Here is a 26,677-nt window from a genome sequence, read left to right as displayed (position 1 = left end):
GATTGCGAAATGCGCAGAAGCACAGCACAGCACAGCAGAGCGCAGCTCAGAGCTCGGAAAATCTTGAAAAATTAAAATGACTAGTGCCGGGGCACGATCAAGACCGGGCTGCCGTCTTGATAGCAGACAATGGCAACTCCGGAGGAGATGGAAAGCCCAAAAGCGAAACCTCAGCGGTAGTCAGCATTGGGGCGTCTGCAGTTCAACGTTCAAGTGGCACAGTACGCCCTAGAAAAATGAATTGATTCGATTGTTTTTCGCCGCAACTCGGGCTCCTCTACTTTATCTGCCAGCGTCGAGCGGAAAAATCTGAAAATGGTAAAAAAAAACTAAAAATCAGGGGCAGAGGCAGGGAGCGCGCCCCGAAAAATACTGATGATACAATCGCGTTTTTGACTTTGAAAAGTCAGCTTGGAGTCGCCGGGCTATTGTTCAATGGCCCAACTGCAGCAGCAGCGGCAACATCAGCAACAGCAGCAGCAGCAGCAGCGGCAGCGGCCGACACTGATTGTTATGGTTTATGAGATGAAAATGCACTCGAAACAATATTCTGGGGCCAATGCAATTTGCGATTTTTAATCAACTCCTCTCGTCAGCACTCAGCAGCAGAAGAAAACATCGTATTTGGGGGCCCCTGATTGCAGCTTCCACTTCGAGAATCGTGGCTCCTTCATCTGGCTTTTGATCTTCTCCCCGTCCCCGAGATGGTTCCCCTGGCTCCTGGCCTGCATCCACTCGACCATCATCTGCAGGCCAGCAGAGCTGCCCTCCAGCTCGCCGCCCACTTTGCGGCCACAGTGCGTATGCGCGATGTAGCCACACACCTTCAGCTCAGCGGCTTTGTGGGCCACAGCTGAAAGCAGGGCCTCATCGGAATCTTCGGGCACACTCATTTCGTACGCTAATAGGTAGAATTCTGGCTGCGGTTGGAGCACCAGTTCCAGCGACATTATTGGGATTTGAAATTTGAGTATATGAGTTTTCACGGCTTTTTGAAAATAAATGATCCAGATTTCCCAAGTTACTCTGCTGATGATATAATCAAGAAATTTGAGTGGAGTATATCACTGATACATCCAAAGGTAAGCATTTAAAACAAATTCGGAATGTTTAAAAATGCTATACTTTTATATTTATATATATTTTCGTATAATGTATTTTTATAATTTTTTCTTGTTAGATAATTGATAATTTTAAAAAATGCCAATAATCATGCTTTGCATAAATCATCAGTTTAATCAATTTAGTTTAAAAACAAACATACACGCCAAAATTATAACCCTAAGTTATTTGCATAGCAGCGAAACTAAACAAGAAATGACATTTAGAGGGTCCTATAGTTGGATGTTCAGTGAGGATATTCAACTGAGGACCGAGTTTAAGTTTTACAATATAATTTCAAGGAAGCAATTTCGTCATATAATTATTCAACAGTGCCACAAAAACCATGTAACCGGATACATAGTATTCACCCACGGGGGCAAACGAGCATTTGGAGTGATGGATGGAAAGCGGAAAGACTTAAACCTGATAAAGCACTGCCTTCTGAGTTTTTGCATTCCAGAACCCTTTAACCAACGAGCCACTTTTTCAGCCTACGAGTTATGCTTCAATCCGAACGAAAAGAAATTTAATATTAAGGATAGAGTGCCCAATGGAACCAAGTTTCTGGGAGATATTTACGAGAACTGCTTTCTGAGGTTCAAGAATCAAAAACCGGAACCGGAAGAGGAAACCGAGGAAACTAAAGCCTTGCTCGCAAAACATGCAGACTTCTTTACCTCTAAATATTTCGCCAATTGTTAAACGACAATGGATACCGAGAGCTAAGACTATGCCAGCAAATTCCCGTTTCCCTTTGGTCGCAGGGATTTCTCGCAGTGTCGATGCGACTCGTGCTGGCCATTGTTCAACACTATTTGCGGCACTCAATCTCTTAATTAAATATGCGACTAACTGGCAGCTCGGAGGCACTCGAAGAGTGGCCCAGACATCGCCGTTTAGTGTCGAAATTGTGCAAGTTTTGATTTTCCTTTTGTTGTTATGGAAGTCGTCGCTGTTTGTTTTTTTTTTTTCATTTTGGCTTGGCTTGGTTTGGTTTTCTTGTTCGCTGGATAATCACAGGCCCGGCGAATAGACGGCAGAAATTAAATCAGCCAAGGTTATCGCATTAATAAGCCCCCTGGTTTGGGTTTTACAGTTTTCTGAGCCAGTCAATTATTAAATTTGCAATTTCCGTAGCTGAACTTTTGGGGTCAGTAGACTGATTTAAATCAAAACCGTAATTGAGCATTGCCCGCGAGCTAGAACCAATCGCACCAAAATCCAAATACCAAATATCAACCTCCGGGCAGGAAAATTGACAAATGTTTGATCGCTACCTTTTCGGATTGCTTGTTTCACGTGCATATGTTTTCCTCCAATAGCGGATGTGGGGAGGCTGCGAATCCGATTCAGAAAATGTACAGAAAAAAAATCGAAAATCAAAAACTCCCAGCTAAGTGGCTTTCCATGACATTTTACTGACACTCTTGCCGTTGAACTGGAAGACCTGTTTTCGTTTTCCCTCTTAGCGCAACTTAACACATTTGACGAAGATGTCTATGCCAGCAAATGACGTGTCATCAATGGAGCCCGCACTCCCACATAAAGATGCACAGCGTCCTCAACTCGATCTCCGATCTCGCATCTCGTACCCCAGCCACAAATCCCCGGCACTTGAAGCTTGAAGAGATCTGTTGGTGCTGTTGTATTAATAAGCCTGACATTTGAGCAGAGCATCCACTCGAAGCCATCGAGTTTCGGTTTTGCGTGTAGGCGTCTGAAAATAATAATTAAAAAATCGTTTCTAATGCGGAAATCTCGCGTTTTTGAGCTGGGGGTGAGCTTAATGCCGAAGATGTTAGACAAATATATCAGATTTCTATTTCTTTTTTTGTCGCGCTCTTCGCTTTGGTTAATCTTCAGTGGACGGTTGTGGGGGATCGGCAAATCGGTGACATGGGTAAAGATGGATCGTTGGGAAAGCAATTGAACAGTGGATCGTCAGAGGTGGGTTGTGGAATCGTATGGGACAACAAGATGTAAAAGGTGTAGAAAGAAAATTTTGATTTGTAGGCTCGTGAGAAAAATGTATAAACTAATCCAACAATGTATTAGAAACATGAAAATAAATTGGCTATGAGAATAATATCTTTAAGTTTCATAAATTACATGGTAATTATAAACCCACAAAGTATTTATTGGCTAACCAAAGGGGGTTTTGCAGAAGGAGTTTCTTCATAATATATCTTTATAATCGAGCACCTACCGGCAGTTAATCGTTAACAATTAAACAAGTCACAACGACGAGAGATGGACAGATCGACAGCGGATATTAAGGCCAATAGGTTGGTCATTGGGCTGGGCTGTGGCCGAAAGCATTAGGCCAAGTGTCCCGGCCCGCCCAAGAATTCAAAGACCTGGCCCGCCCAAATAATTAAATATGTAAGAGGCAAGCGCCCAAGTTAATAACAGCTGCTACCACAGAAGCCTTTTGCCGGCCAAACGCTGAAAATTTAATAATCGCCTGCGAGTATAAGGCAGCCAGATGCATTCGGAGGCTCCGAGATACAGATACAGATGCAGGCCCATGCCCATGCCCAGGTCGAGATACAATATACAATATACTATAATATGTACTGCAATATAGTCGAAGGCAGCAGGCTCTGCGAGAAGGTCAGACCTCGCACGTTTCATGGCTCATAGCGCTCCTATCGTATAATTAGAAACGAACGACGACAACACGACGACAAACAACGACCGCCGTTCGCCGCTGTATCCGTATCTGTGGCCCGAATGTATCTGTATCTGGGAAACAGGGGAAGGTCTCTGGCTCTGGATACGCAACAAGCGATTCTCAAATGAGCCAATTGTAGAATGCCCGACTACGTAAGTGTGTGTATGCCCACCGTTTTTGTGTACATAAAGAGTGCCACAGTTCTGCAGAAACAGATAGCTCGTGTTGAGCAAGAAGAATAGAATAATACGTGCTAGGCGTGGGTTCGTTCAGAAAAAGGTTGATCTATTTATGGAATTAAAAATAGAATCAATAGTAAGTATGACGTAAAATAGTTCTAAGGTGTCTGGGTGTCAAACATCTGATTTTTATTTCCAGCCAGGTTACGTACTTTAAATTCTTTTAATTTTCTAATATAAAGAGGATGTCGAAACATATGAACTTCATAAAAGTTCCATAAATTGCAGATATATTATAGCTTTGTATCTTAGGGATGTATGTGCTGGTCTGCTTTAAAAATATTTCAAAATATGGAAGCCTTAAATTTAAGGAATTTAGCCGCTTCAGGATTGTCTTAAAAACTTTTGTGTCCTAAGCTAACCAACATTGCTTTAGGAGGTTTTATTTGACTTTCCATTAAAGTTAAAAGTGCTGGGTGCCGTAAAGATAGCCATGTTCGTTACGGCTCGTCTCTTTGCCGCCATTCCACATTCCTGGCAGATAGCCACCCAACTGAATCTTTTCAGCTGGGGCACACTCTTCGCTTTTAAAACCCAGTGGTGCAATGTGGAACCGACAACGATGGTGGCCACCAGCGCGTATAAAGCCGACTCCATGCACCGAAAAATAATACTATCAATTTCAGTTACCAATTGCTGAAATTAGCTTTTATCAACTCAAATTTCGAACAGTGGTAAATTAGGGTAAGGAACTGTTTAGATGTATTTTGAAATATTTTTATTGTTCTTTTTATTCAATATATTTATATACAATTAACAAAAGCTGTCTTTATTGCTATACTATTTATTTATTTATTTAAACATTGTAGACAAAAGTTTTAAACTTATGCAACAGTTGATATAGCTGCTTGGGCTTTCAGCAGGACTTCTTTAATATTTACTTAAGTATTAAGTTACAGCATTATTTATAATTATTAACAATATAAATACAGTGATTAACAATTGGATATTACAGATAAGTGCTGTTTCTGTTACGAAAGAGTGTTTGCAGAAAATAGATTGTGTTGCCTTTTTTAGGAATATGATTATCAATTATTTTAGTGTAAATAATATTAAAGCAAAAATATCCTTTAAGTTCTATCAAGTATTTCTTCCATACGACTTTTAGAACACTATTGTTTTCAAATATGATTTATTTTAATATTATTTATATCATTGAAGTGTACGATTCCGCGGCCCGATGTGCCATGCGATGGTCGTCGGCCGGTCGACCGGCCATGCAAAGTCTCTCGGAATTAGTGGAGGGGATCAGATCGGATCGGATCGGACGGGGGGCAGTACGTGATGTGATGTGGCGACTGCGGCGGGTATAGTGTGTATGGCGTGGTATGGGGGATCGGATGGGGGCACTACGAGCGCTCTGATACGTCGACAACATTGCCGGGTAGCGCTTCGTTATATGCTCACTTTCGATGTGTTTCATTTTTTCTTTCGTTTTCATTCGCTGTGCGATTTGAAAACGTTTAAACAAAAACTCGCCAGCGGCGGCAGCGAAAACAACAACAACACCGGCGGTCCAAAGGCGGGCGGGTCTTCCACACACACACACAGATACACCACACACGCGCATAAACCGCCACACCTGCAACAACCAAACGAAAAATAAATGTTTACGATCGCTCCATGTTGTTGTTTTTCTCCAGTTGCGGGCCAATTATGTGCAGCAGCTGCCGTTGAAGGGTTAAGGGGGCGAAAAGGGGACGGCGTTGGGGGCGCTGAGGTGTTAAAGCTCTCCTAAACACTCTTAAAAAAATAAGTTGCTATAGCTGCTATAGTTTCGCGTTTATTATTTTGCTCTTTTATTTATTTTTCCGTTTTTTTTTTGTCGCAGCTCGCATAAATTTATCAAACTGTTTATTCGGCTTAACTGTTGTTGTCTCGTTTAGTTAAAAGGTATAAGCCATAAACTAAACGTTTATTTAGGCATTTAACAGCGGCACTTTGCATGTGTATTTGCGTATGGTTAATTATTTTATATGAACATTTTAATTATGCCCAATCTCCGTGGCATCGTGCCTGACTTATGCGAATCGATCGGCCTTATGCTAATTTCCTATATGTATATTGCTGCCAATCGGAGCTATGCGGTGTCTATAACTATGCTGGTACCTGCCCAGGTGAAGTTAATCAGGAAATTCTTCGCTCCACAGAACATGATTTGTGTTGACAAGGTTCCGAGCATGGCGATCATCGATGGCGCACAGAGCTTCGATGGGAGAAAAACTAAGTAATTAATTAATACATAACTCAAGGGGAGATCAGATTGCGGTATTTATTCAAGGTGTGGTGCACTCATTTTCACATACAACATATCTTATTCGTGCAATAACATGAAATAGTACACAAGAATTCATTCTAACTGAACTGAACTAATGAATATATCGTTCATACATCTTCTCCAAATCTATTTTTTCTTCAATCAAACACACACTCAAGACCAAAGTTCCGGCATTTCACCGTCAATCTCCACCACCCAATTCCAATCACTGCACAAAGGATGCCCCAATCATCCAACTGAATTCCATCGTTGACCCACATTCCTCCGCCACGCTAATTAATAAAAGATAATCTTCAATTGAACTCATTTGCAGCACACCGGCCATCATAACAATCCTTTTGGCCACAGAGGCCCAAAATACAAGCCAGCCGACTTCATATTATCAAAGCATCAATCAAGCGAAGACAACAAGGCGCTTCCCTGCCCGGAAAAGCAGCCAAGCGAGCGAAGGAAAATGCTGTGCGGACATCGCGTGGAAAGCGGGAGCGGGTGGAAAAAGGAAAGGCCATTAAGGAAAAATAGAAAAATAGTTGTGAACTCATTGACTCAAATAAATAACCAACGACCATGGCACGCGGCCGACGCCGTGAAAGATGAGAGCGTCGAGGAGAGTGGGTATCTCGGCCTTCGCAGCTTCCTCTTGGCGGGATGAAGATGATGGCAGATCATCAGCTAGAATAACAAGAGGAGAACAGCTACAATAACAGCTCAAGATGCTGCGGAACCTGGAGATTTGCAAATATCTGAGCCATAAAGCTGCCAAGTGTTGGCCTGGCCGATCATCAGCATGATGGCAGTGGAGAAATGGACAGTGCGGACTGCGGACTGTGGACAAACGACCTGATGTGCATGGGGTGCGCTGTACCTGTAACGGTAAAATTTCTACAAGGGAATGTGCTTTCATTTTGAAGTGTTGTATGTCCATGCTCTTGGACTTGGACTTGCGCCAAAAAATCAAAGCAGCCAAGCTACTGTTAGACAGCCGCAGCGGCCGGAGCAGCGGCAGCAGCAACATCAGCAACTTGCAACAGCAACTAGCAACGGCAGCTGGCAGTTAGGCAGTTAGTCACTTCACAAAGTCATTTTTGATTTGATCGATTTCGTGCAACAGCAACAGCAGCCAGGCACCGCAGCAACATCAAGAGTTGCAGTTGCTGCTGCTGCAGTTGCAGTTGCAATTGCTGCTGCTGCTGTTGCTGTTGCAGCTGTGTGAAGTGGCCAAGAAGAAGGCACATGACATGGTCTTGAACATGGACATGGACATTGAAAATGCCCGATTCCAGTCTCGTGCCAAGTAGGACACACAAGTTAAGACCAGAGACCCTTCTCTGACCGTATGTTAATCTGCGATCAGTGAAAGAACCCGTTGAACTTTCCCATTCCCCTAAAGAGTGTGCACACAGAGAAATGATGGAATATTTCTTGGCCAGGAGAAAGAAATCAGTCCACAAAAGACTTCATTCGGATTTCTACACATTTGGTACTAACCATTTTGTCTTTCCTACTTCGTTAATTTTTGGCAAGAGCATATTATCATAGTATATAATAATTTACATAGAGTTTTCAGTGTGATTATCCTAGCAGCTATGCAAAATAATTAAATACTGATCAAATCTTGAACGCGTAGATTCGATTAAAGCTTTAAAAAGCAAGGTGCATCTCTATAAGTGAATAAATGCATCTTAAAATTGAATTCAAAAGTTACATTCCCGTGTATCCTACAACGAAAATTCGCCCCATTCAACCCACAAGTAATCTATTTTTCTTTCTGTGCACCTCTCCCTCCCCAAGTTACTAGAATGTTGTCCGCTTGTGGCCCGCTCGAGCTTCCAGCGGCGACTGCTTCACGCTCACTTTTCAGATACAGTATCTCGGCGTTTGTGGAACCCAAGTGGAGCGGCCACGAGATCGGCTTTGGTTCGGGTTCGGGTCTTGAGCTCGGCTCTCTGTTCGTCGCTGGGGCGGAAGATCTCCACCCAGTTTTTGGATGCAGGTCTAGCGCTTTTGGAATTTTCATTGAGTAAAACCAGGCAGGATGCATCGCGCGGATCGCTCGGCTGGCGGCCCCTCATTTACCGTTCGAAACTCGTCTAGGCCAGAGCATCTTTGTATGTGTTCGTGTATCGGTGTGAGCACGTTCGCTGGATCGCTCTACATTAAGAAAGAAGTGTATTAGCTTCGATTTATTGCATCGTTGCCTAGGCCTCTGCCTCTGCCTCGGTCGCTGCCTCTGCTGGCGTCGCTGGTGCAGCTGGCGACGCTGTCGACGCTGTGGATTGTGAGTCTCGCGTGGAAGTGGAATCATCACTGGGGGATCGGGGATCGGTCTTTTATCGTTGTGTATTCATTCAGAGCACCCATACACTCGCCGAAGACGTCGTCTATTTTGCGTTTTTTCCTTCTGTTATGTTTCTGAGCTGTGCTGCTGCTCTTTTCTTAGCTTTTCGTTATTAGGAAATCGAAAACTGAAGCTGCGACTGCGACTGGGTCTATCATCAGTCCGTGAGACGGTCTCAAAGCTATTGGTCGTGTTGTCGCTTTTGTCGGAAAAACAGCAGCACGTAACGCTGAGCAGAAGAGATCCACTACGTAAAGCGGTCGTAAGACGTAACGCCATGCGATCGGTGATAACGGTAAAACATTCAAAATGAAGCGTTACCGTTTACAGTGAAGTGAAGATAGGATCGCTTAAGGATACATCCTAAATACAAAATATATGTTATGTGTAAATCAAAAGTATATGCAAATGCAAATTCCTAACTGTGTCACTTTCATCCTAGACAAAAACAAAAAGAAACTATCTCCAAACTCGAATCCTCCTATAGACAATAAATCTATACAACTTTGCTGCAAATCTCGAATAAAACGTACAATTTATGCTCCTCACACAAATGAAATCACAAATTGCTTAGGAATTTTATGGACTACGCCCAGTACGTGGATGATGTGATATTAAAACACTTACACAGAGCGATGCATATCTATGGCCTATATATACCAGAGATCGGTGCTAAATCAATGATAACTACTCGCTTAGATCCAATTAATGCAAATTGTGACAGCGCGTAAATGCAAAGTGATCCAAGCCGAGCTGCACGGAAATCAACAACAAATGCCACCGAGACATGTGTACAGGCTGATGATTATGGGCAGACATTAAACAGACAATCCATAATGAAATTATAAAATTGAAAAGATTATAGCCCGGGCTGAGCGATCGTCGAGAGGAAACTGAAACGACTGGGAAGTGCGGTGAGATTGGATCGAAGCGGCTTGGCCGGGGATCGATGTCAACTCCGGGGAGAACAGCTCGCCAATTAAAACGAATTAAATAGAAAAATACATACGTATAATATAAAGTAATTCTAAGCAACTTGTATCATAAATCAGACCAAGCTGGCCAACGCGAGTGATTGTAAAAAGTGTAAAAAGATCAGTAAAATATACCTATATCTCAAAGTGGCAACTTCCCTCGTATATACGTACAACTAAAGCTCCTAATTACCATAAATCCAAAAGTGTTAAATACAATAATTTATTAAATACATTCAATCAACATCTTTTACCGTTGACTACATTTGATTGATAATACGAATATTGGCAGCCAGACAATATTTATTAAAACTTGTACAAAGCTATTTTCTGCTATAAAAACTACCTAAAGACTATTCTATACAAACTTAAATCCATCTGAAAAATACCGCCTAAACTGAAATTCCCACGCGCCATCGGATATCAAAGCTAGATATATGCAATATATCTTATATCTTGGTCCGATCACAGGATGACTTACGCTCCACTGCGACAACAACAAAAACCAGCTGAAGCAACAACTATAACCACCAGAAGATCAAATTTGTATAGCAGCCAATGCCAGTCGAGCTATCAACATCCGTAAGGCCGAGAGAGAAAAATACGCTGCAATAGCCAAACGGTGCTCAAATGGTGATTTCTTCCTGCCAGCGGCCAACGGATATCCGTGCGGATTTTATACCAACAACAACGACAACGAGTTGTGCAATTAGAGCAAAGTTGCTCAATAAACTAGAAGAGGCTGGCAAATCGATGCTACCAAAGCGATCAGAAATATCAAGCATGTAAGTTGAAAGATATACATACATAGCTGGTGATATGGAAAAGGAATCTGAATAGGCTAAGCAAAAGATAGTAAGATACTTTTTCAGAGGGGCAAAAAACAATATACAAATACCTTAGAATATCCCAAATGAACATACATAGTACCAAATATCCAAGAAACCTTCCTGCCATTACGCTTACTAAATGAATTTTAAAACTCTAATGAACCACTACGGCTTAATTTAATTGATTACAATAAGCACCATCACAGGATCAACAAATATTAGACTTAATGTCAACTGAGGAACATTTACCACCAACAAAAAGTTGATAGATGAATTTTAGTTTTTGTATCTGGCTGCCTCGCGATCCGCAGACACGTATTCGAAAGATTCAAGGCTTCCAACGCTCGAAACTGTATTTTTCTTGTATTGTAATTGATGAATGAATGAAATTGAAGTTCGAGTAATGACGCAGCGATTTCGTGGGGCGGCATTAAGTTTAGCCAGGCCAAAAAGACGGGCCGAGCGAAATAGAGTTGTCCGCGCACACAGACACAGACACACTTTTTAATTTGGCAATCAAAAGAAAAAATAAATTATATAATTTTTCCCTTTTGGCTACGCCTAGATTCACGCACTATTGGCCCACCGAGCGAGCATGGAATGTATTTTCTATAAATTCGATTGTTTCCTTAGCCCAAGAAGAGTGTTGTGCTTTATTTTCGAAAGTGATTAATAGGTTTGACATGTTACTTTTACGCTAATTGAGCGATCAAAATCGAATCGAAATGGTGAAGGGCGAAAGGGTAGCAGCGGCGATAATGATAATCCCCGAACGGAATAAAAGTGTCCAAAAAGCGTTTACGCGTTAAATGCACGGAAATCGGCCGCATGTATCCGCCAGATGCAGATACATTGAATCCGTAGGCATTGGGGCGATTAGTAGCGCCTTTCGATTTTTTTTCGCCCCTCGTTTTGGAGTGAATGTTTTGGGCGCGTCCATCGCAGAGGAGGAGTAACGAGGGGTGGGGGCAAATTAAGCAGGTTAATTTAATTTTAAATAGAAGTCGATGGTCGGTCGGTTGGATACAGATTTTTTCCTTTTCTTTTTTTTTTGTTTTTGGGAGTGCGGTGGCAGATGGGCGTAAAAGAAGCGCCCGAAACAACAGAAACAACAGATCATTAATTAAACGTTTGGAGGTTAGTGAGTGGCCAAAAAGCCAGACAGGTTGATAGAAGCCAGTCCCTGTTCCAGAGCCCCAGTAATGAAATAAACTATTACCATAGACCATTAGATCATTAGGCGAGGAACACGAAGTAAAGCGAAGAAGTGACGAATCGATGGTCTGCGGACAGTTCAATGAAGTTCTCAAAAGGCGAGGTCCAATTTAGATTGTGTGAAGAGATACATTCATCTACTTCCCATAAGTAATATTTTGAATAAGATGTTCATGGGACTTAAGGAAGTATAACTCACTTAGCACGTTTAATTTGAAACACTAGGTTAGTACATTATGTATCTAAAATGTTAAAACTACAAATTGGACAGCCGTTTCTTCTGTTAGTCTTCAAATTTGTAGCTAATGCTCGAACTATTATGAGCTGGCTGGAAAATAGCAACAAGATTGCAATAAACCGAGCATTGTTAGGGACCATGAAAAACTTTCGCACAAATTCACACACAGCCCGCTTCACTGAGGTGGCGAAAAGAAATTATGACACTTGATCGTTCGGGGGCAGTGAATAATTTGTTTACGGCATTAAAATGCCAATTAAAGTGCGAGTTGGCCCGAAAGGAAGTAAATCGAGTGAAATGAAATGAAATGAAATGCTTCAGAGATAATCTGCGAAATGATGGCCATGACGCTATATATAGCAAAGTCGGGTCCCCAGTCCGAACGGGCACTACAAAGCTCCCACCGCCAATTGCAGTGGGAATCGCAGGGGAGGAGGAGCTGGTTGCCCACTGGCAAGAGCGTAATCCAAGGTAGTTAATTGCGCCTTAAACCGGAAGCGATGGCTTTGATTGCGTTACACATTTTGCTGGCTGCGAACGGAATGTGCGCTGATTTCAGTTGCCCTCTCTTTCTGGCCAGCTGAGGCCCTCTCTCTCTATCTATCTATATATCTATATTTACGTGTATTTTTCAATTTAAACTCTATTTTCGTTGGCTTTTCGATGACGACGGTGATGATGATGATGGTGACGGTGACTTCGATAACCGCAGAGCGGCGCAATCTGAAAAGCAAATCACTCTAGGCTATACAAAGTCTTGGCTCGGAATACACTTAATCCACATTCAAATCGGGGAAAAAGCGGCGGGGACAATGAAAGTTTGTGGAGCCATTACTGCTGCCCGAAATACGCAAATCGATTAAATGAAAAGCCTAGGAAAATCGGGCAAAAGGAGCCACAGAGCTGGGAGCACACTAAGCAAAATTAATTGCCACAAAATGTTGTTATTTACTTGTAGCAACAAAACTTTTCAAATATCAAATGAATTAGTTAAGTACATTATGTGCTCCTATTGATATATCACTTTAAATTAACGAAATGGGTAATATGAAGTGTGATCTTTTCTTAATAATCTAGGATACACATTTCTTTCGGTGCAGCAATAGACTTGCACCAAATCCAAGACCAAATCCAATCGTAGACAACTCAATAACAGAGTTTTACATAGATGCCTCGCCCTGACTTATGTAAGGCGCAATTTGCAATGCAACAATTTGCAAATGCGGCCCAGGAGATGAGTTGTATTTTAATTGGAGCGACAGTCGGCCGCAGTTTAAATGGATCGCCTCGGCAAAAATAAAACAAACACAAGCGCCGAATGCTAAATAGCTCCAGATATGCTATTAGTACTTATAATATATGCGCACGGGGAGATAGTGAACTATCGAGTTTGGCCTGGTCTAAAAGGCAGCTGGTGGGAACAGAGAAAGGTCGAGAGAATGATTAGCTCGAGCAAAGTTTAGAAATAAGCTCATCAAATTGTTAATATCCACGATAAAAATAAAGTGTATAATTTCCACAATCAAAAGCAAGTAAATTCTAAAAATACGATTGAATCTATATGAAGGTTGTCCAATCTTTTTAGGCTTCAGAAACTGTAATTTGCATAAACATCTTCATGTAACTAAGAAATATCCTAATATCCTTATTCCACATAAAACAGACTCATATATAATTTAGCTGCAAATACCTTCCTTCTTGATCAACACTTCCATTCTCCACGCGACTCCTATGATTACGCGACCCCTACCACAAATCTCACAACAGCAAAAGCGCAAGAGCCACCGATGAGATCAGATCATCAATTTAAATTACATTCTAAATGTGTTCGAGATCAATCACAATGCCCTGGCCACACCTTTCGATGGAGCCCAGTTGCCAATCATCGATCCTATCGAGCCACCATCTCATCTGGCTTCTGCAACTCGGCGGCGCTAATTCTCTTTCTCTAGACCCCGTTTATAGCTATATAGCCAAGTATGCGAGTATAGTAGGTAGGTGAGTTGGTAGGTAGAGAGCGTTTTGTCGAAATCAAACCTTAACAGCGCAGAAAATCTACTTAAACAACTTAATGATTACCCCACCCATTTGCAGCAACAGCAACGCATATTTTGAAAGCAAAAGTAAAGTGTTTTGAAAGTAAACTACACTAATTTAAAGCTGTAAATTAACCAACTGAACAACATAGCGCTTCCAAAGATAACCTTGAATGCAATGAGAGCTTTAATTAATTGTGAACGAGTGTGCGTGTGCTTGTGTGTGTGTTGGTAATGAAAAAGGTGTAAAGGGGCAGAGATTTCTGGAGCCAATTCTGATGCCAAGAAATAGGTAGGAAATCGTAATCGAAATCGAAATTGAAATATTTTCATAGAAATGTAACTTTTTAATGGGGCCAATTTTCATGCCCCTCGCATCAGTGTCGAGAAATTCAAGCCTAAGGGCAAAAGTGCATTGATTTCGAAGAAGCGTAACTTGTACTTGAAAATGAGTTGACCAAAAGCCAAAAAGCCGAAAGCGAAAAGAAAAACTACAAAAATGTGCTCCAAACCGAAATAACCACAACTTTGGAGACGTTGTTCGGCTGATGAGATGAGTAAACACAACCGGAGCGTCGCGTTGATTACAATAGGAAATAATCCCACAAATTGCTTTAATATTCACTGCAAATCAAATGAACCACCCCGCCGCCATCGAAAAAAATAAAAAAAATATAGGAAAAAACACATCTCAAAAATCCCAGACAAAAGTCACCAAGTTTTGTGTGTCTCTGCCTTCTTTCTTGGCTCTTTTCTTGCTTTTCAGCTTCATTTTCAAAGCATTTAACCTTGGACCATAAAACTCGGCAGACAAAGGCAGCAGCACTAACAACAACAACAACAACTGCACATAATATGTAATCACATCGCATTGAATCTTAAATTCCCTCCCCCCGCCCATCGCATGTGTGTGAAAATTCGCATTTTTCAAGACGACAAAAAGAGCTGAAAAAATGGCAAAAAAATTAAAAAACGTCTATCTCGGCCTCTGATAATTGTATCGCATTTAGCTTTTGGCATATTGTTTAGCAGACGATGATATATGGGAACCCATTCCGCACAGACAGCAGGTGTACTATATGGATATATGGCTATGGATTTGGATTTGGCCAGCTCCTAACTTCTCGACTTTGTGAATTTCGCCTTTGATGACGGCGACTTACGCTCTAGATATTGGCATAGGAGGCATGGAAGATGTGGTTCCATTGTCGGATCCTAAGTGGGCTAGTTTGTGGGCAATTTCGGAAGAATTCGCGTGGTTTGGTTTCAGTTTTTTTCTTTTTTTTTTTGTTTCTTTTGGAGTGTGGCACGATCTGAATTGTGGGTTGACATGGAAGTGCCTCGTTTGCGGTCGAAAGCTGGTGGTTCCAACATGTGCCAAAGGGAGTTTTTGGCAGATGATGAGTTGGCGGAATGAATTAAGGCCTGATTTGCCAGCTCGCCCTTGGCTATAACTTGAGCAAATTTTAAACGATTCCGTTGCTGGTTTACTGGAGATGTGTGGTTTCCGGTTTGGGGTTGAACAAAAAATGGCTTAGGAATTTTAACAGGCAGCGGTAATAAAATATGTAAGATTGGATAATTTATTGGAATCTGCAGCAGTGTCAATTATTTCAAGAATTGCTACCAAATTGCTTATATGCATAGTTAAAAATTGTAACAGCGCGTTGTTAAGCCAACTTTTTTCTCGTTTATCAATCTTGAATAAAGCCATCCATATCCAATAACCTCTCTTCCTCTTGATAACTCGTTAACATCTCGTGGAAATATCTTAGTTATCGCATGCAAATTCCAGCAAATTCCCTCTATTGAATAAAATTATATGCTAATGGGAGTGTTCTGCCATGTGGCAAGCTAAATCACTTAATATCCAATCACAAGCCTCCTGAGCCATTATAACTTAATGCGCCCTAATGCATGCACTTTTGTGAATGATAACTAGCTTTTTTGCATCTTGTACTTCAACGCTCACGCTCACCAATTAAACAATAGCTGTTCGTTCGGGTGTGTTTTCCTTTTTGTGTTGACCGGAAGGAAATACCATTTTGTTCACTAGCAGAAACCTCGAGGCCCAGGTCTTCAGGCAATTGACCAACACTGGAGCCGTCAATTGTGATTGCCAGCAAGCTAATAGCGGCGCACTTGAAGCTTTCAGTCATGGCAATTATTCCGCAGTGTGCGATGCACTGAGAAAATACAACGAAGTCAAGATAAGACAACACACACTAAAAAGTGTTTGAATTATATTAAATACTGGTCACACTTAAGTCTAGTGTGACCTTGCTACTGTAGGACAAGCTGATCGTCCTTAAATCATGTTTATTAACGGATTTAGGGATATTCTAAAGAAATAAAAGTCGTTTGTTAGTGTAGTTGTTTCGTGTGCTGAAGTGGAGAGAGGCTGGGTGATGAGATGGATGGATGGGTGGTTAGTCGGCTGGGTGGCGCAGCTTAGAGGAGGGTGCAGCGTGGACACAAACAACTTGTCAGCAAGTGTGCAGCGACTGCACATCGAGGAGGAGTCAAGGCACTTGGCCGCATCCGCAGATGAAGCCAGGGTCCAGTCTCACCCAGTCTCAGCCCCAGCATCGTTGGCTGCATCGTCAATTGGAGCACTTTCACTTTAGGCCGCCTAAGTCCGAGCCAGATCGGTATTTGCTCTTTGATTGGTACTGTTGTTAGAGGGGCCGTTGCTGCCGTGGCTACTGATGATACACTTCCTTGGAGAGAGTGAAGTGAAGTGGATGCCCGCATGCATATTAAGATGCTTTGATAATGGTTACGATTGCTGCTGCTGAAGATTGTCGTTACCGATGTGGAAAACTTAAATAGGGAATAGCCAAAGCAACAACACATCGAGTGATAATTACGTAAGACTACAGTGTCCTAAGATTGGGAAAACCATCATAGGCAACAGGACAGGATTGTAGTTTTTGGTGAAGTACACCCACCTAGTGTATTCCATCTTCGACCATTCCACCTAGTGGAATACCTCCCACCCCCCCTCATTCTGTTGGCCTGGCTACTGCTTTGGTTATTGTTGCGCCTGCCACTGGTTGTCGTTGTTGTTGACTGTTGCCAGCTTTGTTGTTGCTTTTGCTTTGTTTGTTGTTTGGTGTTGCTTGCTCGCTGTTTTGTGCTTCTTGTTGTTTTGTGTCGCGGCGCACGTGTTTGAACGGTAGCATGTGTCAGGCAATGATAGGTTGCGGCTCAAGCCCCCACTTGGACCGCTTCGGATCGGAGCGGATCGGAGCGGATCGGATCGGATCGGCGGCAATATAATTAGGCCTGCCGCGGATCGCAGCGACATGTGGACACTTTGGATGTGCGCAATATTTCATGCTTATGGCCAAAAAAAGGAGCTCGTAGCCTGCCATGTTACAGTTAGGTTTCCTTTTTTTGGCCCCAGCTCCATTGTTCCAACGCCCGCTAGATCGCAGGCTCCTCCGAGTCCGGCAGATAGTATATATAGGTATAAATTGCAATATATATATAGAGTTATAAAAAAAAAAAAACAGAGTCTTGGGGCAGCGCAGTGCAAACACACAAAAATGGCCAAGACAACTTTCTTCTTCCTCTCTCAGGTGCAAACTGGTTTACTTATGATGTGAATGTTGATATGGTTTCTTTTCAATTTTTTTTTTCTTTTTCTATTTGTATTTTTGCTTCTTTCTTCGGCCCCTGGGCTGCTGCTTCTATTTCGATGGTTTAATGGAGCTTATATGACAAACGAAAAGCAAACAGTTAGCAGAAAACTGGCCAAGGAGGAGTTGCAGTTTGGCTATCGCTTTCAACTAGAACAAGCTTGACTGGCTTGGATGTGTCTGCAAATGTGGCTTTATAAATAATTGTATCATTTGGCCCGCTTCGAGTGTGTGGTAATAAATCGAAATCAAACTGCTCCCATCGATATATGAGTGTGTATGTATGTGCCCACACTGGCACTTTACCAGCTGGCTGGAATGAAGAAATAAAAATCTAATTAATTGCATCAAAAATGCTGAGCTGTTGAAAACGTTTAGGCAATCAAATGGAGCAGTTTATTCCCCCCGCTCCCAATCCTATTTAATTTTATTTCGCCTGATTTGTGAACTGCTCCACTCCGCTTCGCTTCGCTCGATGGAATCGTGAAATGTGGCATTATTTCGCGGCTGCTTTTTCAATTAAGTATTTGAATACCTTGCCTGGATGAGTGTTTGTACTGTGCTTTATTTTGTGTGTTTTTGGGTCCGGTGTCCGTTTGCCGTTAGCCGTTAGCCTGGTCATATGGGCACTTTCAAAAATTTCGCCATTCACTCTTTTTTGGCTCGGCCAGTTAGCTGGATGTTCGTTCGGTTATTTCTGTTTCGGTGGGTGGATGTCGCGGCGGCTGTCTGATATACGGATGCACATCTGGCCATCTGGATGCACATTTTGCTCGGTTTCATGCTCTCTGTTGCCTTTCAATTAGTTAATAGTTAGGAGCCTTCATTAGTTCCATTCAGGGCGGTCCCGTTTGAATTCCCTCTGAAGCAAATGGCACACTGCCAACTTAACGCGCTGCCATTGCCATTACCATTAAAAGAGTACTTTCAAATTGTTCCATTTTTTAGTGGCTCAGCTATCGGCAATACATTTCTGCAAACTTTATTTTATGTCCAAATGTGTAGGATCCTTAAAAATTTAAACCACCACTCGCAAATACAGCTCTCGATGGACTACAACTACTGTATGAAATTTATGCTCCATCTCGTCGAACATCAAACATACTTCAATTTTGTTTTACTCCTTTTACAATAAAATGTTCACTTGAAAAGTGCTCTAAGCAAACACACAGGAGTGGAAATCCCGAAAACAATTATTGCACTTTTGAAAGTATTTACTTTTATCACCTCGCATGAGTTGGATATAGTTGAATATAAGCTTTATCGCACACGAATCCGCCGAATGGCTGAGCCTTTGGCTCTGGCAAATATTTAAACCAGGCAAATCGCTATAAATCAATCCCGTCCACCGATAATTACCAAGTGCGGCCATTGATTATCTCTGGGCTCTAAACTGGCACCTCCGAAATTCAATTGAGCTGTATTTCATGCATTCCAAACATTTGCCCAGCTCGCTGGCAATAAAAGTAAAATCCGAAGACCCGCTAAACACAAATTTATGGGCTCCAGTTTGTCCGTATGTCCGCTTGTCCGTTTGTCCGTACGTCCAGTTGTCCGTTTGTCCGTCATTTACAAATGATCCGGTGCGAAAGAGAGGCTCCAAGCTTAGAGGGACATAAAATTGCCCAAGACTGGCTAAACTAAACTGATTTTTGCACCTAAAAAAAAAAAGAGCAAATGGGGGAAAAAGGCGGCGGGGGGAAGAAAATCTCAATTATTTAGGCTGAGCATTTAGCCAGAGCTGAGTTAACTGGTTGGTCGTCTGCATGTGTGCTAGTTATATAAAGATAAAGTAAGAAATAAAACATCGCAAACTATAACAAACAACAGGATGCAGTCAGCCAGCGGCGAGGCAGCCAACTGGTCTGTGTTTTAATTTTTGTTTTTATTTTTTTTTATTTTAGTTTTCCTCTTCATTTTTCGCTCGATTTTTTGGAGCATTGGGAAAGCACTTGCTGGCTGGCTGGCATACGTAGAAAAATGCTTTTCGATACACTTTTCGACATTCATTCATTTGGCGGACGGACCAAAGACCGGCTGGCTGGCTGCTCAAGTTGCCTATCCGATGACGATGGCAATTGCAATTGCGGCAACTTTTAGCTAGCTGCTAGTTTGTTGGTTTCGTTTGGAAAATTGAAACAATTTCCGATGTCACTCTCACTTTTTATTTCACCTGACGACGAGTTGCAGCCAATCTAGACAACCAGATATGTAACGACGACGATGGACGTCGGCGACCACAGCACAACGTGATTTGGAGATGTGTTTGCTCTCTGTTGCAACTGTCGCTGCTGCTGCTGCTGCTGCACTTGTTGTGTCCAGCGGGGAAAAAGTGGTTCAGATGGCACTAGAGTCCCAGCTCCAGCTCCAGCTCCAGCCACAGCGTCATCATCATTATCGCCATCGTCATCATCGGCTGACTCCCCAAAAACGCATCCATGGCAGCTAATGCAACATCTGCGGCTGCTGCTGCTGCATGTTGCTGCTGCAGAAGTTGATCTCGTTGATGAGTTGCACAGTTCGCCACAGCAACTTGGGCATCTTGGGGCTTTCGGTTTGAGGACCCCTGTTCCTGACAGGCCATTACTTACGTATGCCCGGGTTAGAGAGCAGATCTTGCTGCGGATTTTACGACCAGCAGGTGCAAGAATCATCAAATTTGGCCCAGTTAACTTGGGGAATACAATTAAGAAGTTTCAACCATTCAGTTTGCATTAAGCATAAACTAACATACACAAGGGGGGTCATAGGTAATTATATCTTGTCATCACTTTAATGATGACTCAATAAATATAAATGAAATGCAAAAGACTTTATGTTAAAGGAAAACTTGTATTTGCGCATTGAGTGTTAACGTACTAAATGCAATCCATTAAGATATCAGTGACTTATTAAATCACAGACTTATCTTAACTTTCGATATTCTTCGGATTAGTAAAATATCTACTCAATCAATAAATGCCTCGATGATCTTGTGAATGATCTCGCGTATTAATCTCTTCTATCTGAGGCATTTTTCGCATTGGCTTTATTGCTCGTGCGTGTCTTTTTGCTTCTCTGTTTGTTTGTTTACTTGTTAGTTTGTTTGTTTGTCGTTGCATGTTGTGTTTGTTGTGACGCTTTTGGTATCAGGTTGCCATTGCCTCGTTAGAGAGTGTGCACGAGTGTGTGTGCGCCGCTATCCTGGCAGCGAATATTTGTTGTTGTCGCCACTGCCAGTTGCAAGTTGCTGTGTGCAGTTGTTGCTGATGCTGCGATGTTGCTGCTGCTTGGACTGATGTAACGAGGTTTAATTTTCCATTTCAGTGAGCGGCTTGCTTTGGAGATTTTACTCTCGTTTTTCATTGTGTCGCCGGCTTTGGCTCGGTTTTCCTTTTAGCCAAGTCGCAGTCTGGGCCCTGGTTGTGGTTTTGTTGCGCTTGATTATGCTTTTGGCTCTTGCTATTGCCGCTGCTGAAGCGCGACTGCGTCGACTGATTGTCATGATTAGCACGATAATTATGCGGCCAGGCCAGCATTTAATAATCACCATGCCGCTGCTGATGACGGGGGTTCGTCTGAAATTTGACAAAGTTAATTTGGGGCTACTCTTCGCTCTATAACTATGCTTCAATTGCAGTACAGCACTGAGGAAAAATCCATGTATTAAATCCAACAAAAACATCTAAATCGCTTTATAAATTTTAAAATATTAATGCACTATGCAAACCCTTCAGCTTAAGTAAGTCCTTTCTTGTGAATTTTATTGAGCAGGATTGTATTTCTTTAAGCTCTTCAAAAATTATATTTGGTATCTAGCTGTTATCATAAAAAAGCAGTTTTAAATGAGAACATGGTGGTTACAAATAACACTTCAACATTTTTGGCCACAGTAATGGTGGCGCTGGGCTATTTCCTCAGTGCAGTTGCAGTTGCAACTGCAATCCCGTACGAGCAACATTGTCAACGACAACAACATCTCCTCCGCTGGACATTTTTGCCAATCTGGAGCGCCGTTTTCCATCGTCGCCATCGCCATCCCCATCGCCTGTCTGCCTGACTGCGTTTTTCGCGGTTTTACAACTTTGATTTCACTTTTCTTTGCAACATGCGACGCCGCTTGCGGGATTCGGTTGGTACTCGTATTCGTATCTGTATCTGTGGCTTTTTCGCTGTGCATCTGCAGCCGCACGTACCTGTGTATCTGAATCTGTATCCGTACCTTCACCGTCCGTTTCTTGAACTGTTTGCTTCATTGCTCCCGTTGTTGTCGTCCACTGTCGCTCCGCTAAAACTCTGTTACTCTTTAATTGGTTTCTTTTTTTTTTTGTTATTTTATTATTTTCTTCCCGGCTTTCGCAGGCATCCGCTCAAAGGTGACCATCGCTGCGATGATCGCGTCGCTGATGATGATGCAGTGGCGTCCAGCTGAGGAGTCGGCTATAATTGTCAACCGCTTTGGCACGTTTGCAACAAATTATAAAACACATCGCGGCTTTTGGGCAGTGGAGAGCGGTTTGGGATTTGGGCGGCGGCGAGATTTTACTTTTGACGGGCAAAGTCGCATGAAAGGTGTTGACGCTTCAGGTGCAACACGGGCTTAATTGCCGTGGTCAGGTTGAAATTCATTCATTATGAAGAAGCTTGTTCGCTACAGCGAACAAATACTGTTCCCAACGTGATAGGTTAAATATATCTTGATCCTTAGCCATAAAAGATATGATAGTATAATGTTACAACCTGAAAAAGTATTGCATACAAGACTAATTTGTTTATTACCCTGTCATTCATTTATGACGATACTAACTTTCATATTTTGCCATCTTCAATTTGCTCGAACTCGTTTCGGCTCGACTAAAAACCGACAATTTCTTTACCAGCTAAGCAAATAGAAGAAAAATATGTTGATAATGTCAAACAATTTCAAATATTTGATAACCGATTAGATTAGCAAAGTAAAGCTTAGTTTTCAGGCCTTACTATGTAAATAATTTCCAGACTTTTAAAATTCCAATTAACTTACTTTTTACAAACAGAGTTAGGTGTAATTTTATCTTCCGAAATCTTAAACGATTCTTAAAAAACACCTGATCGTTGCATTTATGAACGCTGCAATCTTTCCACGCGTTCTCAAGCTCTAATTACAATTCTGCAACAATCATTTTCGACTCCATAACACCGCAGACAACAAATCAAAGGCAGCAAATGCGGCTAATTAACTTTTTGGCAACACGGCCAGCCAGCCAGCCAGTCAGCAACAACAACAAAAGGCAATTTGTTGTCGCCAGACGATCGCTAAATGCTGCAACAACAACAACGAGTTGCAAAAAAAACAACAGCCACATCAGCGACGACAGCAGCAACCCACGAAAATGTCTCATGAAAAATTCTGTTCTAGATAGGAGAACAGAGCTCCATAGATCAACGCGCCCACCTGAATGCAAGTTGTCTGTTAAAGTTGTTGCTGTTGCAGTTGCTGCAGTCGCTGTTGCTGCTGCAGTTTGCAAATATGCAACTTTACTTGCCGTTGCTGTTGCCGCTGAGCTCGGTTCACATGATGAGCCGCGGAGTTGGGGATCTCTTTAAGGTCTATTCTTGGCGTGCCATCTGCCCAGAGTCGAGCTTCAGCTTATGCACAGCACAAAAATGCGTACTAAACATAAATACAATGAAAAATATATAACTTGTACTTACTTTGCACTCAATTAATGCTAAGCTTATTTCAATTTTATGAAGGTACAGTTTTTAAATGATTTGATTACTTATTGTGTTAATAATATGATTTTGTGCATTTTCAAAATCTTCACACTTAGTCCTTATTTTCGCGCAGTGTAACCCACCCTCCTTCTTGAAAGCCCACGCATTTTCCGCTGCCTCGCACGCACCTTCAGGCGATGTTGAACGACCTCCACACGAGGTGCCACTGTACCCCACTTCCTACCCATGGGCTGCCCCCCACCACCCCTTGGAGGTGTGTGCTTAGATGTTTGTCTGCCCGTCTGTTTGTCTTACATAATCGTCACTCTAGATACCGTTAAGGTTTTTGTTAATTTTCATGACTTCTTTTTCTTGTCAGTTTTCAAGTATTTTTCCACCCTAAAACAACAGACAATAGAACAATTGTTTAAACATTTCGGCGGCCCCCTTCCTTTTCGAACTTTTTTGGCATTGCGGCAAAAGAATCCATTAAAATGAGAAGAGAAGAAAATAACCAGAAAATGGTCCAAAAGATGTTCTTTGGGTTGCCGAACAGTCGACACTGTACTATTATTAGATGGGTTGGTGTGTCGCCAGGCCGCTTAATGACGTACATGGAATTACCTTAAACATAATGATAGTAAAGAACATATAGTCCGATCTACACAGCTGCGAAAAGTCGAACTCTGTGACGCACCAGGGAACTGGGTTTATTAGTCTAGAATTGGATTTTAATTTCGGCAATGGGTGTAAGCATTTGCCTTCTTTTGGGTCCAAGTAAACAAAGCTTTTGAATGAATTTGTTAGGTCTAATGAAAAGTTATAGGTATGGGCCACAGTACATCTTCATATATATCCAGTTATATCTTAATATCAAACTTTTTAGAACTAATTGTTATTAAACGATATAAAAAGTTTGTGAAATTCAGTTTTGTGACGAATCATGAATCATCACACTAGCTGAAATTTAAGCAATTTTTTTCGAATGATCCTATAATTTTTGCGCTACCTTTCGATTAATTAGCTTCACTCGCTCTCGTGGTGCGCTTCGTCACTAAGTAGAGTGCCATCCACAATGATAGGCCTATGATTTGTGTTTAAAATAGTCTTATAATCTTATTAATCAGCAAACCTTTGCTTTTGCTTTCAGGTACATAATCACTGTAAGTCGAAGGCAATTCTGAAACAGAATCATTCTGAGTATCCTTGGCACCAGACGCATTGAAAGTCGATAAAGCGAGCACAAAACATAAAACCTACAACCTACAAGTCCACCAATCAATCAATCGAAATCAAGGGGATAACGCAGGAAAACGGAGGAAAAACTCGGTTACCGCCCGTTCGCGACTTATGAGAGTTATGAGAGAGAAAGACCACTCACCAAGAAAGATGCTTCCTAGCCCGAAACAGGGCTGCGTATACCCTGCCTTAGGATTAATACCCACATCGTATATATCACACGTACCTTATGATCTGGCCTCCTCTGCGGCGGTGGCGGCCACATCCTCGTCATCCACGTCGCCGACGACGACGTCGGCAACGACAACTGGGCGGCTGCAGCACCAACACTCCCACCAGCAACACCAGACCTTAAATCACCATGCCAAGGGCAAGCGAAGAAGCAGTTTCGATCAGCCGTTGGATCTGCGGTTGGCACACAAGCGGAAGACGGACCTGGGTGATCAAGGACCCATGGAGGATGAGAACAGCAACCTGATCATGTTCGCCAGTGAACTGGCGGTGGCTCAGCAAAAGGAGAAGGAGCTGAACAACAACCATATCGCAGCATCGCTGGCTGACCTGGGCTTTGATATGAGCCGCAAAATGCTGAGGGCCTTGAGAGAGGGTGGTGCAGGTGGCGGTGGTGGAGGAGGCGGAGGAGGAGGCTGTGGACCACCCAACGCACCGCCCTTAACATCACCGCAATGTTCGATACCCGCCGTACATCCCACACTCCTAGAAGCCATGACCAAGAACTTGCCCTTGCAGTATCGCAATGTGTTCGCTGGGGTTTTGCCGGGCAAGGTGACCAGTCCGGCGGCCTCAAGTAGTCCGACGGGCGCCGATTTCCCGTTCCGGCATCCTCTCAAGAAATGCGAGCTCACCTGGCCACCGCCCACAGAGCAATTGCAACTGGAGCTGCCTCATCCGAACCCGAAGTTGTCGCCGGTCCTGCCGCATCCGCAACTGCAGGACTATCAGACGCGGCGGAAAAACAAGGCCAGAACTGCTGCCACCGGGGGCAATGCTACGCCTAACTTGCCGCAACGCAACAAGGATCGCTACACCTGCAAGTTTTGCGGAAAAGTCTTTCCGAGATCCGCGAACCTGACGCGGCATCTGCGAACGCACACGGGCGAGCAGCCCTACAAATGCAAATACTGCGAACGTTCCTTTAGCATATCCTCGAATCTGCAGCGCCATGTGCGGAATATCCACAACAAGGAGCGACCCTTCAAGTGTGAGATATGCGAGCGATGCTTTGGCCAACAGACCAATCTGGACAGGCACCTCAAGAAGCACGAGTCGGATGCGGTGTCCTTGAGCGCCCTTTCGGGCGTGAGCGAAAGGATGCACTGCATACGCAGATTCTGCGAGAATCCCACTGAAGAATCCTATTTCGAGGAGATACGCAGCTTCATGGGCAAGGTCACGCAGCAGCAACAACAGCAGCAGCAGCACGACCAACAGCAGCAGCAACAGCACCAGTCAACCGCAACATCGGCGTCCAGTTCGTGCTCCTCGTCGCGGGACACGCCCACATCCTCACAGGAGGAGGCGGACCATGCGCCAGCAACATCGGCGGCTGACTCGGCAGCACCATCGTCCAGCAGAGACCAGGAGGAGGAGGACTCGCAGCCGATCATGGAGCTCAAGAGGACACTCACCTCCAAGCTCTTCCCCACCACTACCGCAGACAGCGCGATGACGACGCCCCAAACAACATCTATCAAGGAAGAGGAACCCTAACTACGTAAAATCAATTTCAGCAAACAAATTTCCTATAGCAGAGGAGCCGGATGGAGGCGAAGAGGTTTCTAAACTAACACCTAGCTGAGGAGCAGATCCCTAAAACTATGTCTAATATCTAGCTGTAAATATATATATACATGTATCCCTAAACCCCTATATGTTCTACAAATACGTGTAAATCGAATTGTACAAATCGAGAATTGGCAGATATTTTAATATAAATAAATACGAACGTATGTGCATAACTATTATTAGATTCGTCCTAAGCATTGGTATTCTTTTGTACATATACGAGCGTGACATGACGAAAAGTGTATGAAAAGTAATGACAAACAAAACAACGCGCCCACTGTTTAAATAAAAAGTTACAAGTTTTTGAAATTAAAATAAACTGCATTTTTAACTGGGTTGGGTTTAAGGAAAAAATTTTAATTAACTAACTCACTCAAAAAACAAAT

At 42.7% G+C, this 26,677-nt stretch overlaps 3 protein-coding genes across 3 annotated transcripts; 2 read left to right on the top strand and 1 right to left on the bottom strand.

Moving 5' to 3' along the window:
• Nucleotides 1-556: 556 nt before the first annotated feature.
• Nucleotides 557-1,007, bottom strand: LOC117139763. Its single transcript, XM_033302338.1, has one exon. It carries the CDS (start codon nt 948-950, stop codon nt 600-602), a length of 351 nt encoding a protein of 116 aa, XP_033158229.1. The 5' UTR covers nt 951-1,007; the 3' UTR covers nt 557-599.
• Nucleotides 1,008-1,261: 254 nt separating this feature from the next.
• LOC117139754 lies at nt 1,262-2,012 on the top strand. Its single transcript, XM_033302324.1, has one exon. It carries the CDS (start codon nt 1,318-1,320, stop codon nt 1,804-1,806), a length of 489 nt encoding a protein of 162 aa, XP_033158215.1. The 5' UTR covers nt 1,262-1,317; the 3' UTR covers nt 1,807-2,012.
• A 6,764-nt stretch (nt 2,013-8,776) lies between these two features.
• LOC117139747 (protein glass) lies at nt 8,777-26,606 on the top strand. The gene is made up of 2 exons (XM_033302312.1): nt 8,777-10,392; nt 24,397-26,606. Exon 2 carries the CDS (start codon nt 24,597-24,599, stop codon nt 26,214-26,216), a length of 1,620 nt encoding a protein of 539 aa, XP_033158203.1. The 5' UTR covers nt 8,777-10,392; nt 24,397-24,596; the 3' UTR covers nt 26,217-26,606.
• The last annotated feature ends 71 nt before the right edge of the window (nt 26,607-26,677 follow it).

This window comes from Drosophila mauritiana, chromosome 2L, assembly GCF_004382145.1.
Source record: "Drosophila mauritiana strain mau12 chromosome 2L, ASM438214v1, whole genome shotgun sequence".
NCBI lineage: Eukaryota > Metazoa > Arthropoda > Insecta > Diptera > Drosophilidae > Drosophila > Drosophila mauritiana.
The sequence above is the reverse complement of the archived record's forward strand: the minus strand, read 5'-3'. Positions and strand labels throughout refer to the sequence as shown.